The sequence below is a fragment of the Cynoglossus semilaevis genome, chromosome 8, assembly GCF_000523025.1.
Source record: "Cynoglossus semilaevis isolate Cse_v1.0 chromosome 8, Cse_v1.0, whole genome shotgun sequence".
NCBI lineage: Eukaryota > Metazoa > Chordata > Actinopteri > Pleuronectiformes > Cynoglossidae > Cynoglossus > Cynoglossus semilaevis.
This window is the reverse complement of record NC_024314.1, coordinates 5,298,448-5,312,150: the sequence shown is the minus strand read 5'-3', so window position 1 is coordinate 5,312,150 and position 13,703 is coordinate 5,298,448. Positions and strand designations below refer to the sequence as shown.

The window sequence follows — 13,703 nt, the reverse complement described above, 5'->3', positions numbered from 1 at the left end:
GGGGGGGGCTAAAGAAATATTTAGGTGGGCCCAGTTTGTTCGAGGAAAGGATGTTTAACTTGGCGGGGATGTCAAAGAGAGGACAACAGCTCAGAGTGGCTCGACATGGAGAAACATCAGGGTTTTAGCACAAACAACTGTGTTTATTAGCTACGGCACAACTGTGTGTCATTGTTTGGTCACCACATTAATCAGCAATGACGCAGTAAAAAAAAAGTCTTTCCAAAGGGAGAGACTCAAACAGAGAAACATGTCTGCATGTGTCTGAAAAAATCTCCAGTCTTTGTGTTTTCTCTGTTCCGTTCTCTACTTTGGTTCTGATCTCCGTCTTAGGTGATGTAGATGCGGTGGAAGTCGTTGGCTCCGAAAGCGCAGTTGCACTTCGGGCACTTCCTCTGTCTGGTGTCGTAACGCATCTTCAGACATTCGTAGCAGAAGACGTGGAAACACTTGGTGAGCACCGTCTCCTTGTCTCGTGTGTTGCAGCAGGGGCAGCGCAGCTTGGCCTGCGGACGGATAAATGTGTTATTTACGAGCCAAATACTGACACGCTGGCACTGTTACTGCATGTATTACGTGTAGTACTACACTTCATAATTGTGGGTGTAACAGCTTTGGACTCTCAATATCCCCCAAAGCACAGAGTGGCTGTAATATTTTCAGAGTTTTGAGCTCACTCTCTGGAAGTAGACGCGCAAATGAATCGGCACCAGAGCCAAAATCAGACAAATCACCAGCTGTAGTTTCGGAATAGCAACATATTACTTTCTTCACCAGCACTGTTGTACTTCTGATTGTGCCTGGAAGCTGTTAGTGCTCTCTGGTGAAAGTCATCAATTTTCCTCTGCACATGAACAATGTCCTCACCTTGTACTGGTTAATCTCCTCCTGCAGGATCTCATCAGCGTCAGTGTAAACCTCCATCTTCTTCTGCTTCTCCAGCTTCCGTCTCAGCCTGGACAGATCCTCCTGGAATTCATGAGGACGTGGAGATATGATTACCAATATGAATAACTACCCAACCAACAAAAGTCAGGGATGCAGTCGTCAGCATGCTGGTCCAAGGTCGAATAAAAACACCTTTTCAAGGTCATGTTTCTTTCAACTTTTTCTACTGTGGTAGATTCCATTATTCATATACATATATAAACCAAACATTGTAGAGTTAATGCACTTCATATTCAAATGGACTATGATTACAAATGGAGCAGATGTACGTCTGAGTACAGTGCATCACCCCATTAATAACGTTTCATATTTTTAAAATTATTTACCAAGTGCTTTTTAACATACTGTACTTCTAAGCAGGCTGCAGTAGTTTGTAGTTAATTTAACATGCCTCAGCTACATCACCTCCAGTAGTAAAGTAAACCACCTTATACTTATTTGGTCAATTTCTTAACCATCCCAGGATAAGATGGTCTTCAGAGATTTTCTTTGTGGCCTTTTCAAAATTCCACATGTAAACAAGGTCCACTCTTTTTTTTTTAAAGAATATATATTTAGTTATGATTCCAATGGAAAAGGCGAATTCTACAACCACTTTATAGTTTCTCTGTTCTTTCTTAAAGGAACATTTTATAGCTGTTAAAATGTTGTTTTATTTGCATACTATGAGAAATACCTTAATAAAATAGCACAACCACCAAGCTCCTATAAAAACCTTGCTAATGAGTTTGGACAAAGCTCAACAGCCGTCCGCTCTGGGGGACAGTGTACCTGTGCTCGTTTTAGGTTGCTGCTCTCCCTCTCTCTGGCTGTTCTGTTCTCGGCCACAGAGACCTGGATCTCCTTAAGCTTGGACTGCGTGTGTTCCAGCTGCACCTTCAGGTCTTCTGCCAACTGGGCTGCCTCCACTGCCTGCAGCGCAGAGGAAGCGGACACAATTAAAACATTTAAATAAAGAAATTCCTGACTCCTGAGCTGTAATGTGACGGTGCAGTACGTTTAGAAAAAAAAAACCAAACACCATTGTTTCTTCTTTCCACTCTGATTGTGCTGTGCACCAACCTAAACAACTGTAGTGATGCTTATGCATATTTTATAATATTTACATCAGCGTGTGTTTATTTTCCAGCTCTGACAGACACGTTCTTCAGCATGTGATACAATTTTACATCCTCGTCTTTTCTCTCATGTTTTAATTCAATTGTTGCGGTCTATGCAACCCGTACACAAAGATGAAAAGGGAGTGACCAAAGAAATTTGTTCTCTGAAGTGACAGGACGACTTCATTATTTATCTATTGAACAACTCTGTTTACAGTCTGACTCAGAAACCCAACGGTGCTTGTGAGGATCAGAAGAGTTAGAAAAAAAAAGTCAAACGTAGAGATGTGGGAATGATAACACATGCTGGGTTTAATTTGCACGGAGTGAAGCTCATTAATAGGTTTTGTAACAATAAGCTTGCAAACCTCACCTAAACACATATATCGGAGACTGCAACAAGTACAGCTCCGACCTTGTGCTTTTACACCAGTCCTTGTATGTTTTATAGTGTTTTTATTAAGATACCCTGGGTATCTGGCAATCAAAGAAAAGCAGTGATTAGCAGTAAAACCCAAGAGTCAACAGTTCTACGACTTTTTTCTTCTCACCTTTCTTTTGTTGAGCTCCAAGGCTTGCATCCGGACGGCAAGCTCTTTCTCCAGAGTGGCCAGCGTGCTCTGCAGGACGCCCTCTTTTTCTTCCAGCTTCTGCACAACCAGCAGCTGGGCGTCCACCTGAGGGAGGGAGGCACCGGTTAATATTTCAGTTCCCCAAATACAAAAAAAAACAAACATTCAGCATATAAAGATTAAGGGTACATCAACACTGAGCTTTTTCTTCTAACGCACATATCTGGCTCCAGATATGCCTGCAGTCTACAATATCCTGGTGTTTTACAGCCTTGAAAACAGAGAAGTTTGAAAACACCATTGGCTACATTTTGTTTGAACAGCACTGGCAGAGACACAGACGTCAGGAAACAACACAGATCTGGAACTCTCATATTTTCCCCTTTTCCATTAATCATTTACCTCAGAGACTTAATATAAACATATTTATAACATAAATGTTAATGTGCTGGTTTCTATAAAAAGGCTGTCAAACAATTAGAGTAGTTGAGGATTAATACCTATTAATTATATATAATCATGAATGTAATTAACCAAGATTAATTTAATTGATTGAAATAAATCAAAATTCTTAAACATGGCAAAGACATTTTTTTCTATATGTTGCTGGAACAGACAGACACAAACATGCATGTGTTTTGAGACACGGAAAAAATATTGGATTGAATCTCCAGGGATTTAAGTCCAGGTCACTGAGGGACAGAAAAAGGTTTTTGTAGCCAGTGTTATGTTACATTAAATCTCAATTTCCAAGTCAAGTAAAGAATCTTGGACATCAGTCCTTGACTGGAGCACTGCAAAACTGCTAGGTGTGAAATGGGATTCATGGAAATAGAATACATTCAGTGAACAAGAAAACCATGTTCATCTGTTGTTAAAAATACTGAGCAAACAATGAGAGAAGGGAGCCTTCTGTTTTAACAGGCACAAGGATTCTCAGTGGAGCAGGACAATCATGTGGTCTGTCTTATTAGGTGAGTTGATACCGACGCAGGATGTCTCTAACACCGAGCTTTAACCTTTGTCTAAATGCAGTTTTTTACTTGTTAACACGAAACATGTTGTTGTTTTCAAACTTCGTGATATGGATCAAGCAACTGACAACTTTCAACCTGTGTTTTAAATCTCAGAACTTGGTCAGCCAGCTCCTCCTTTTCCTCCTTCAGCAGCTTGTAGATCTGGTTGGATTTAATTCGCTCGCTCATCAGCTTGAAGTTGGCGTCGTCCTTCTCCCGCAGCTGCTGCAGTAGTCGGCTGTTCTGCTCCTGCATGTCCTCGAAGGCCTGGCCAGTGACGTCCATCTCACTCAGCAGGGCTTCTTCCTCCTACACAGAAAAGCATGCATCGCTGATCAAAGACGTGACTTTAGTTTACAAAAACAGAAAAACACTAACTTCATCATCTGTTTTTGACTGTTGAAAAAATTGGTTTGTGCAAATTAGTTTCACTTCTCTGTCCCTCTAATTAAACCTAAGGTCTTCAGAGATGATGCACCACAGTTGTATTTTAAGACTGTGGGAAATCACACATTAGTCACAGAACTTTTTGGGGGGTCCCATATAAAGTTGCTATTTTGTCTAGATGTCTACTCATAACAAATAAAGTTGCTTATCAAGTAAATTATGTTTAAAATACTATTAATACAAAAACTAAACATAGCAAAATTCTCAAAAGGTGTAGTGGAAAAGAAACTTGAGTTTAAAGTGAGTTTAAACAGTACTGTAGATATTTTACCTGATGTAAAAATTAATCTACTCTACAGGCTGTGAACAATACATAGTAACCACTAAAATCCACCAACTCTATGAAGTCAAATTTGGAATTATACTTTTGAATATCATTCTTGAAAATTCTCCAAATTAAAAATTCCATCATTTGGATTAGTCCCAAATACAAATAGGAGTGAAACACATACATCTACCTGTTGTTCTATGCCATATTCAGAAAAGTTGATTTATTTCAATTTATTTTGAGTAATCAAAAACAATCTACTCTGTGACTAATCAGATTAAAAGTTGTATGCTCTTACAGCCCCGCAAACATTAGCAAAAAAGGTTAATTGTGGTTCTAAAAAAACCCAAAAGAAGTGGAGATGTTAAAATCCAAGGTTACATAATAACATAACCTGACTACTGCAATTGTATTACTAATTCACTGGCCTGATAGTAATAAATAACTCGAACTGTATCCACAACTACAGTAGTTTGTTTTATCCCGCATTTTAACTTAAAGCCTACAATCCAAAGACGCATCGTGAACTCACAAGTAGTTCTGACAACCTACAAGTTCAAATTCATGAAGACAGGAACAAATCAAACACACCCAAATCCAAAACTGTCTGGTTGCCTGATTTTTTTCCCTCTCATAAACCAGACAATAAAGCAAAGTAAAAGTTGAACAAATGAGTCCAGAGAATGTGAAAAACACAGTAGTTGAACAAATGAGTCCAGAGAATGTGTCCAGACTGTGTTTTTCTTTCACTTAACAATGTTCTGAGGGAGATCCCAGTGTGCAAGAAGCTTTAGGCTATCACATCTCTGCAGCTGTCTCTAAAACCACTGCTTCACTTTTGGACCATTTTCTATAATTGATTTAATTACAGTTTGAGAACATGCAAACAGTGAAACTGATTTTTTTTCTCTGAACTTATTACAGCTAATTGTTGTGCAGAAAAGGGCACTCACATAAAATGAGGGCTAAATCTTTTCAATTATATAATAAATGGAGATTATATGATTCCGAGTAAGTTATTACCTTTATACACTTATCATAATTAAAAACTAACACCTGAGTCAATGTTATTCCACTGAGCAGGTTATTTAATTAGGGAGTTTCCATATGTCCACTACAGTGAAATTTAACACTTGTCAGATACTGTAATGGTTTCATGTTCACACTACATTAACTACGGGGGGCCATTGTAAGTATAAATATATGATAGACCTCAGGCTTCGTGTAACCCCGAGATGAAGCAATAGAAGATGAATGAATTTATTTTCCTTTTTTCGCTGAATAGCAGACTACAATAGCCTAGGATAAAATAAATATAATAAAATCAGTTGCACTTTATGCTATTTCAGATACTGATGATTTAAGAGAACAGCTATGCTGACAATGACATCTATTGAAGTAAGTATACAAAAGCTGAAATAGTATATATTGTATTTTTTGTTTACTTCAAGATCTAAATAGATGTAGCATGTGACAACCAATTTATTAATATATTTGTAAAGCAAAACTTTTTTCCCTTGGAAAATAGGAGAAATCACACGTGGAGTGTAATCCTTTTTTAAAGCCACTCGGATTCCACTAAGATATCCAAAAAACTAATGATTTAATTTAATCATTTCTCCATCGCTTAGTTTCAACAAAATTGGTTCTTGATTTCTGAGAAGTGCACCAAGCCAAATGGACAGATGCAGACGAAAACAAGATCTACTTAAGGGAGGCAAGAGAACCTGGAGACCAGTAGAGAGAGGTTCAGGTCCAAAGCCTTAGATTTCAGTTCCTCTTTAGTGGTTAAAAAGGAGGATAAACCCATTTCTGCAGCCAATGTCATGATCGGTGCACTGGTCTGTAGCACAGCTGCTTTGTTTATAATCATATCTCTGCTGTCCGGCTGGTTTCAGGTTTTCTCATAAAGACTATGAAAAATTAATGTAAGCACAGCCTGTGAGTCAGTTCCTCTTGAGGCACACTTTTTAGAATAAAAATATGAAAGCAGGCCCTCGTTGTGACCAGCTGCAGCTGCCAGGTGCTACGTCAGAGGGAAAAGAAAACACGCAGATACCTGCTTGGTGGCTGCGAGTTTCTTCTGCAGGTGCTCAATTGTCTCTTCTGCAACTCTGATCTTCCTGAGGGCATCTTCATCAGCCAGCTTCTTGCTCTCCTTCCTCTCCCTTTCTTCCAGATCTCGTACCCTCATCCTCATCTCATCAACCTGGGTGTTTAAAGTTGAGGGTGAGGACAGACATGGAAATACATGGAAACAACGAAAGTGTCAGAAAGAAAGAAGTCTCTACAAAAAAAAACAACCTCCGCTTTGGCTTTCCGCTCAGCAGCCATGAGCTGCACTTTATCTCTCTGTTCCTTTGGTGCCGACTTATACATGTCTAACAAGAGCTTCATCTCTTTCTGGGACTCCTGGGCTTTCCTGGGGAGAATGAAAATAACAACAGTCACAGTATTAAGGTCTGAGGTATTTGTAAAATTAAAAGAAATTTAAAAAATGTCACTTCTTTTACACTGTCACATCTTTCAAAAACATAACGTGTTCGGACACATGAGAGCCTTAACCTAAATACAGTGTTCCTATTCACATTATACAGGCACTTGATGATGGTTTAACTTTAGCAAAGTCAATACAGTAGATAGTAAAGGTTTTTGGTGCTCTAATAACCTTTAATCCAAAAGTATGCCCCCATCAGTTAGACAATTTGTTTTTGTATAAACCGCTGTGAAATAACAAGTTAGCGTGAAGTGGTGCCAATCTTTTTGCTATCAATTATTGCTTTACTGCTGGGCAAAACGGGGATTTCATTTGGGGTAATGCTTGGCAAACTCTGCTGCAGCACAGTTTTTGAGGTCAATATACAAGTCTCTCTCTCATTTTGACTTGTAGCTACATGCTTAAACTGACAGAAGAGGCAATTTACTTGAGTTCCACTCGTAGCATCTTCAGTGTGTCCGAGTCTTTCCTCTTCATCTCATCACTGCGCTGCCTCTCCCTCTCTCTCTCCCTTTCCCGCTCTCGCTCAGCCTCCCTCTCTCTCTCCCTGGCTCTTTGCCTTTCCAGCTCCTTCTTCCTCTCTTCCTCTTCCTCCTGATCTTCATCCTCCTCTTTCTTCACATCCATGCTGTCACTCGTCGTCTCCTCTAGAATCAGGACCCCTGTGTCACCGCTTTGACACCGCAACTGTCGATAAAACACAATAACAAAGTCAAAACGAGACATTTGTGAGACGTTCAGCGTTTCTCATCAAGTCTTATACCTTATTGATCTCCATCTGGGTTTCACGTAGCTTCCTCTTATAACGCTGTACATCTCCTTTGAGCTGCAGGTTGTGGTTCTGCAGACTGCTGATCAGGTGTCGCATCTCCCTGTTGATTGGTCCTGGGAGAATATGCAAACACACAAAGACACACACACGGGGCAGAGTCAACATGTGGTTTAGATATGACTCATTTAACATTATACAGAGCTGTAAATGATGATGCTGTAAGTGACATGAGGTTATAAACAACACAGGGTCTGTGTAAGAACTGTTCCCACTGAACTAACAGACATTGTAAAAAATCTTTCTTCATCAGTATCTCATGTCATTTTGACTTCTATGACATCAAAATATACTGTTAGATATTTTACACGTGTCAGAGATCATTCAATAAGGTTCACAGAACACGTCATTTTTTTAATTTCACATTACTTATAAATATTGAAATGTTTCAGGACAATTTAAACAAAAAGGTCAAATAGATGATTTAGTCATGGCACTGACGATGGTGGAAACTATGATGTGTTGTTGATCCACAAATATCACACTGCAGTTGCTTGGAAACGAGATTGGAGGCCACTTGTGGCCGCAGTGTGATTCCAAGTGAGGTAAACAAAAGGAGTAGCAGTGTTTGCGCTTAGGGACGTGACCCTTTCTCTGTGCCTAACTGACTAACTCAGGTACTTGGGTTAATCTAACTAACTAGAGCCAGAGGAGAGACAGTGGTGCCTTTACTGTCATTTAAAAAAAAAGGAGATTTCTAGCATCATACACACAGTTACAACATCAGCTCACGTTAATGCAATATAAATTACTAGTCATAAATCAAACAACATAGGTGTGGCGGTGCCCTGAATCTGAAAACTAAATGGTTGTTCTAAAGATCCTGGGGCTAATTAGAGACGGATTATTATGAGATGTGATTATTTAGCACAGTCTGAAATTGTTAGAGAAAATGTGACTCAGCTGTGTCACAAACACAGGTGACAGGTGTGTGGCAGCAGGTATCAGGCAAAGACAAAGAAACTGCTGCTCATTTCAGTCTGATTGGGCAGACAAGTGTTGTTTGAGACCCAACCTTTAAAGTCTTGCACCGGCAAACAACAAAATAGAAAAGAATAGAATACTGTAGATAAGCAAAGCACAGGTGTACAACATGTTGGCAAGTTGGCAGTCCTAATACAGACGCCCAAAAGAAACACTGATTGAGAATACCTAATCTGAGATACTACTGATTGCTTACTTTTACATTTTAGGCTAACTGTGACAAGAATTCAACTGAAATAAAAACATGCCTGGAATTGGAAACGGAAAAAAGTTAAACAAAAGTAACCTGAAGCCATTTAAGTGTAATTTACCCAGTCCTTTAAAAAAATGTCATACTCTTCTTAGCTTACTACTGTTTCAACCTGTTATTTTCTGTAAGTTTCTCTGGTGATGCATTTGTGCATTAGACTGTACCTGCTTGTTCATTGGCTGCCAGGTTCTGCTCAAACTCAATGCGCAGCATTTCATACTCTTTGCGCACCTGGGCCAAGGTATCTTCCAGCTGAATGACTTCAGTCCGCAGCTTCTTTTGAACAGACAACTCATCACTCTGAATGGTTGAAAACACAGGACAGTGCTCAATGTGTTGCCAAGCAACAGAAATAACAGGAATGGGCAAAAAATATCAAGACAAAATAAAAAATGCAACAGGAGTGCAAGTGTTATGAACGATTTCTGTGGCTTCCATTCTGTACTGCATGTTTATTTGAAGGATTTTTTGTTTAATTAGAAGAACATATGTTTAGAGATTTACCTCCATGTGTTCTATATGTCGGAGGTGGGCGTTCTTTGCAGTGAGCAGGAGCGCCCGTGCCTCATCCAGTTGTGTTTTGACCCCTAGAGACTCATTGTACAGCAGAGAAAACTGAGACTGCAGACATTTGTACTCCAAGGTTTCCTTTACTACCTCTTCTGGAATGTTGCGCAAATCCATCTAAAAAATTAAGATGTATATTAGAAGACAAAAAAAAATAAGTATGGAAAACTTACAGTAGATACAGTAAACCAACAGTAGGAAACTGTAAAAGTTGTGGATAATCGTTTTATTACACAATTATAATGTACATAATATTTAATGCATTCATCTTGTAGCGCTGATAAAAGTTCAGACCCAAATAAGTGTAAACAGCACTGAAACAATGCTTGTCCTACATTTGAAAAAAATAGAAAAGGAATTAAAAGAAAACTCCTATCAGACGATCAAATACTTGATGTACCTTGAGCTTCTCGCTTTCTCTCACAGCCTCCTGTAGTTCCGCCTGCAGTTTCTCTAACTCTGCCATGCGGCTATTTGCCAACTCCTGGTTGTGCTCCAGTTCCGCATTGAGACTCTCAAACTGAGATGAGATCAAGAACAACATGTTATATGGTAAAATATGCATGGTACAAAAAGAAAGAAAGAATAAAAAAAACAACAACGAACCATTGTTTTACTAGAATTTAGATCTGATATATTAAATCTAAATTAACTAGAACAATCTGTTTCTCATTAACTCACCTTCTGAATGTTCAGTGTAATCTGACCACCAGGGAGACCACCAGAGCTGCCAGTGCTGCTGTATCCAGACTTCAGCTGACAACGGAGACACAAATTCAAAATTAAGAATAAAAAAAAAAAAAAGATTAATTATTAACATAAAAAAAACATCAAATTTGATGTTATTTTTTGGTTTTATAATAGAAAAGACTGTCTTCTGCATGGTGGACAGAAAAAAGCTCACCACACAGACATTTTTTCATTTCTTAAATGCACCTGCTCCATGGCCTCAGCCAGATGTTTGTTGAGCTTCTGTTCCCTGTTGCGGAGTTTCTCAATGTCCCACTGCAGATCCTCTACTGTTGTCTCCATCTCAGAGACCTTGGTCTCAGAGCTGGTCACCTTGTCTACCAACTCATTGTACTGCAGAACATGAAAGAGTGAAGAAAAATAAACCTAAAGAAATAGAACATCACAACATACTCACATTGCTAAGTAACAGTAAACCTGAAGAGAATAACTTGTCTTTGTCTGACTTCTTTTATTAAACCTGCATTACAGGGAACATCTATAAGAATGAAGTATAAAGCTTAATTATTGTGATACCCTGGGCCTGTGTGTCTATGTGTCCAGGAAGTCCAAGAATCACAATGAGCTTTCTATATTTATGAAAAGTTAAAAAAAACAATGTTGTTTCAGAGATTTTTCTTGTTTGCAGCTTTTTTTGTTTTTTCGCTGGTTCAAAACGCCAAAGTAGTATAAACAACAGTTGTATCTGGCCTCACCTGCAAGTGCACTGGAAGAAATCACACTCTCAAAACATACACGCGTGGACATTCATCATACATTGTGACACAACCAACATTTAAGAAACTCTACCTCCATAGACATTTTATGATGACGACCCTGCAGGACGGTGGCCAGATCCCTCAGTCGGTTATTGTCATCCAGAAGTGTGTGCATTAAACTGATGATGTCAGACTGGCTGTCATCCTCACATGCTGTAAATGAGCATCACATTAGCAGCAATTTAACAATGGTATAATTGAAATATAATAATAAATAATAATTGAGATTGCCATCAACAACACCATACATGGCAACAATAATTACCTACTAATACTAATAACACTATCTAACTACTTCTAGTAACCTACTAATCTGCTAACATCCACTGTTCAGGTTTCCCATTTTCATTGACAGAGTGCCGCTACTCATGTTTGTATTTTATTGTATTTCACCTATTTGTGTGTTTTTACTGTTGTTTTGGTGCTATACTGCTGCTGCGGCTGGAGCCTAAATTTCCCAAAGGGAACTCCCAAGGGATTAATAAAGTACTATCTATTTCTCTATCTATCTTAACGCACTTGAAATTAAGCTGATTGGTGAAGGAAAAACAAGACAAGACCCTCAACACTTACTGGCAGTTTGGACTTGTTTGCACATGTCAGAGATTCGGCTGTGCAGCCTGTCAAACACGCAGACCAAACAGGCGATGGCCTCTTTGCTGAACTGCATGCGACCTTGAAGGTGAAGGCTGAGCTCTTCCTCGCTGCTGTGTTCCAGTGTGGTTAGAAACCCTTTGGCATTCTCACTTAGAGGAGGAGGAGGTGGTGTGGTTTCTAAAGAGGAGATATATATTTTTATATATATTTATAACAATATACAATACAGACAGTTCTTTTTTAAATCATTAATTCTAATTTTTTCCTCAGGAAAAGTGGATGTACCACCTTAAAAACATATATTGTTGAAGACTAAATGAGAATACTTCCATGAACGTATCAGGGTCTGGTATGAGTAAATCAACAGCCACACAATGCCTGATGCCATACACAAAATCAGAAAGAAACAAAGCGATGCAACTAGTGCAAACACATAATAAATTAGTTTGATTTTAAGTTTAATATCATATGAAGTTTAGATGGTTTAGATATGAGATGTTATTCACAGTAACAGATTACATAATAAATGCATCTAGTTTATAGATGTATGAATCATCTTACCTGCGGTTGACTCCTGAGGAGGCTCAGTTGGTGCCATTGTCTCTTCTGATCCAGCAGGAAGAGGAGGCTGCTGTTGCTGTTGCTCCTCCTGGCGCTCTTCCTGATGCTGCTCCTGACTTTCCTCTTGCTGTTTCTCTACTCGCTCCTCTTCATGTTGGGCCTCAGGAAGGGGAGGAAGGGGAACGGAAGATGTTGGTGAAGACAGACTGACCCCATCTTCATCCATAGGAGTTGGATCAGAGACGGGGACCATGGGTATCGCCGGGGTGGATTTTACTGGAGACTGGGGCTCAATGCGTTTGCGTAAAATTTGCACATTCTCTTCCAACTGCGAGTTAGAAACACAGAGGTTGAAATATTGGGTTATTTTGTAAAAACCGAGTCCATCATTTAGATCACATAGATGATTACATTTATGTGAATAACAGATTTTACTACATTAACAAAAAAACAAAACCAGTAAACTAGAACAAAAGCAACACACATGAACAAAACCATTATCTGTAAGGTGAAAAGTAAAAAGGTAAGTCCTTTAAAAGAATGTAACAAATATTTACCTTTAAACATTTTTTCAGAAATATCAATTAAAGAATTCTGAAGAGCAGAACTTACCTGTGACCAGTAACGGTTGACAATTAGTAGAGTGGTGTCATCAGTGGCTTGTCTCTTCTCCAGCTTCTCAATTTTCTCTCGTAACTCGTCCTCCATCGCCTGTCTCTGTTCAAGTCTCTCAGACAGCTTTTTGTTCTTAAACTGCATTACTTTCATGTCCATTTCCTCCTACAAAGATGAAATATTAGAGGGACATTTTGGTGCAAATGTATAAATATGTTCGGACGAAACAGGAATGAACGCTGAAATTTGCTTACAGTGGATGACACCCCTGCTATTCGAATGGGCTCAATGAGAGTGGTCGTAGTCTTCTCCTCTTTTTTGCTTTTCTTCTCAGGGGGACCAGGGGGACTGTCTCCACCTGAGGGACGTTTCCCTCCCCCGGTACCTGACATCTTTCCTTCCCCTGCAAAATATCATACACAATGAAACTAAAGTGTAAGGTTTCAGCTTTGTAATTTTTTATTTTTGCTAACTAGCCTTTACAAAAATTACTACAAAAGAAGGACCGAAGATGAGACACCGGTTCATTTTTCATTCCATGTGGTTCCACTAGTTTAAGAATCAAGCATGTAACATTAGTTAATTCATATGTCACCAAAACGCCGGGAAGCAACAAACAAAACATTTCTACTATGACTTAAGAATATTAGCAAACGCGCTGATGCTAACTGTGCTAATGCTGTCGTACAAGTCGTTTCGTTAAGCTAAACGTCAGTCTTTGTCCGTCGTGTTTGTAGACTTTATTATCGGTTAACTATCAATACACAGCTAAAATGTTCTGCGAAAAAACTTGCGAAACGTCCAAAATAGCCTGTTCTATATTTTTAAATTACAAACCTTCCAAAGGAACGGCTGAAACGTAGCCAAGAGGATGCGGAGCAGCTTCAGGAAATGACGACAATAAACGTCCGCTGGGGTTTTGATTAAAAAAAACTAAGCTAACA

General features: G+C 39.0%; 1 protein-coding gene across 1 annotated transcript; it reads right to left on the bottom strand.

Annotated features, from left to right (window-relative positions):
* Positions 1–122: 122 nt before the first annotated feature.
* Positions 123–13,662, bottom strand: rnf40 (ring finger protein 40). The gene is made up of 20 exons (XM_008314230.1): positions 13,597–13,662; positions 13,014–13,162; positions 12,757–12,924; positions 12,145–12,472; positions 11,560–11,760; positions 11,018–11,139; positions 10,415–10,561; positions 10,160–10,234; positions 9,879–9,998; positions 9,416–9,595; positions 9,076–9,211; positions 7,612–7,733; positions 7,276–7,535; positions 6,656–6,773; positions 6,411–6,560; positions 3,733–3,945; positions 2,600–2,725; positions 1,720–1,860; positions 868–969; positions 123–506 (listed from the first exon to the last, which is right to left on the bottom strand). Exons 2-20 carry the CDS (start codon positions 13,149–13,151, stop codon positions 330–332), a joined length of 3,024 nt encoding a protein of 1,007 aa, XP_008312452.1. The 5' UTR covers positions 13,152–13,162; positions 13,597–13,662; the 3' UTR covers positions 123–329.
* Positions 13,663–13,703: the final 41 nt, after the last annotated feature.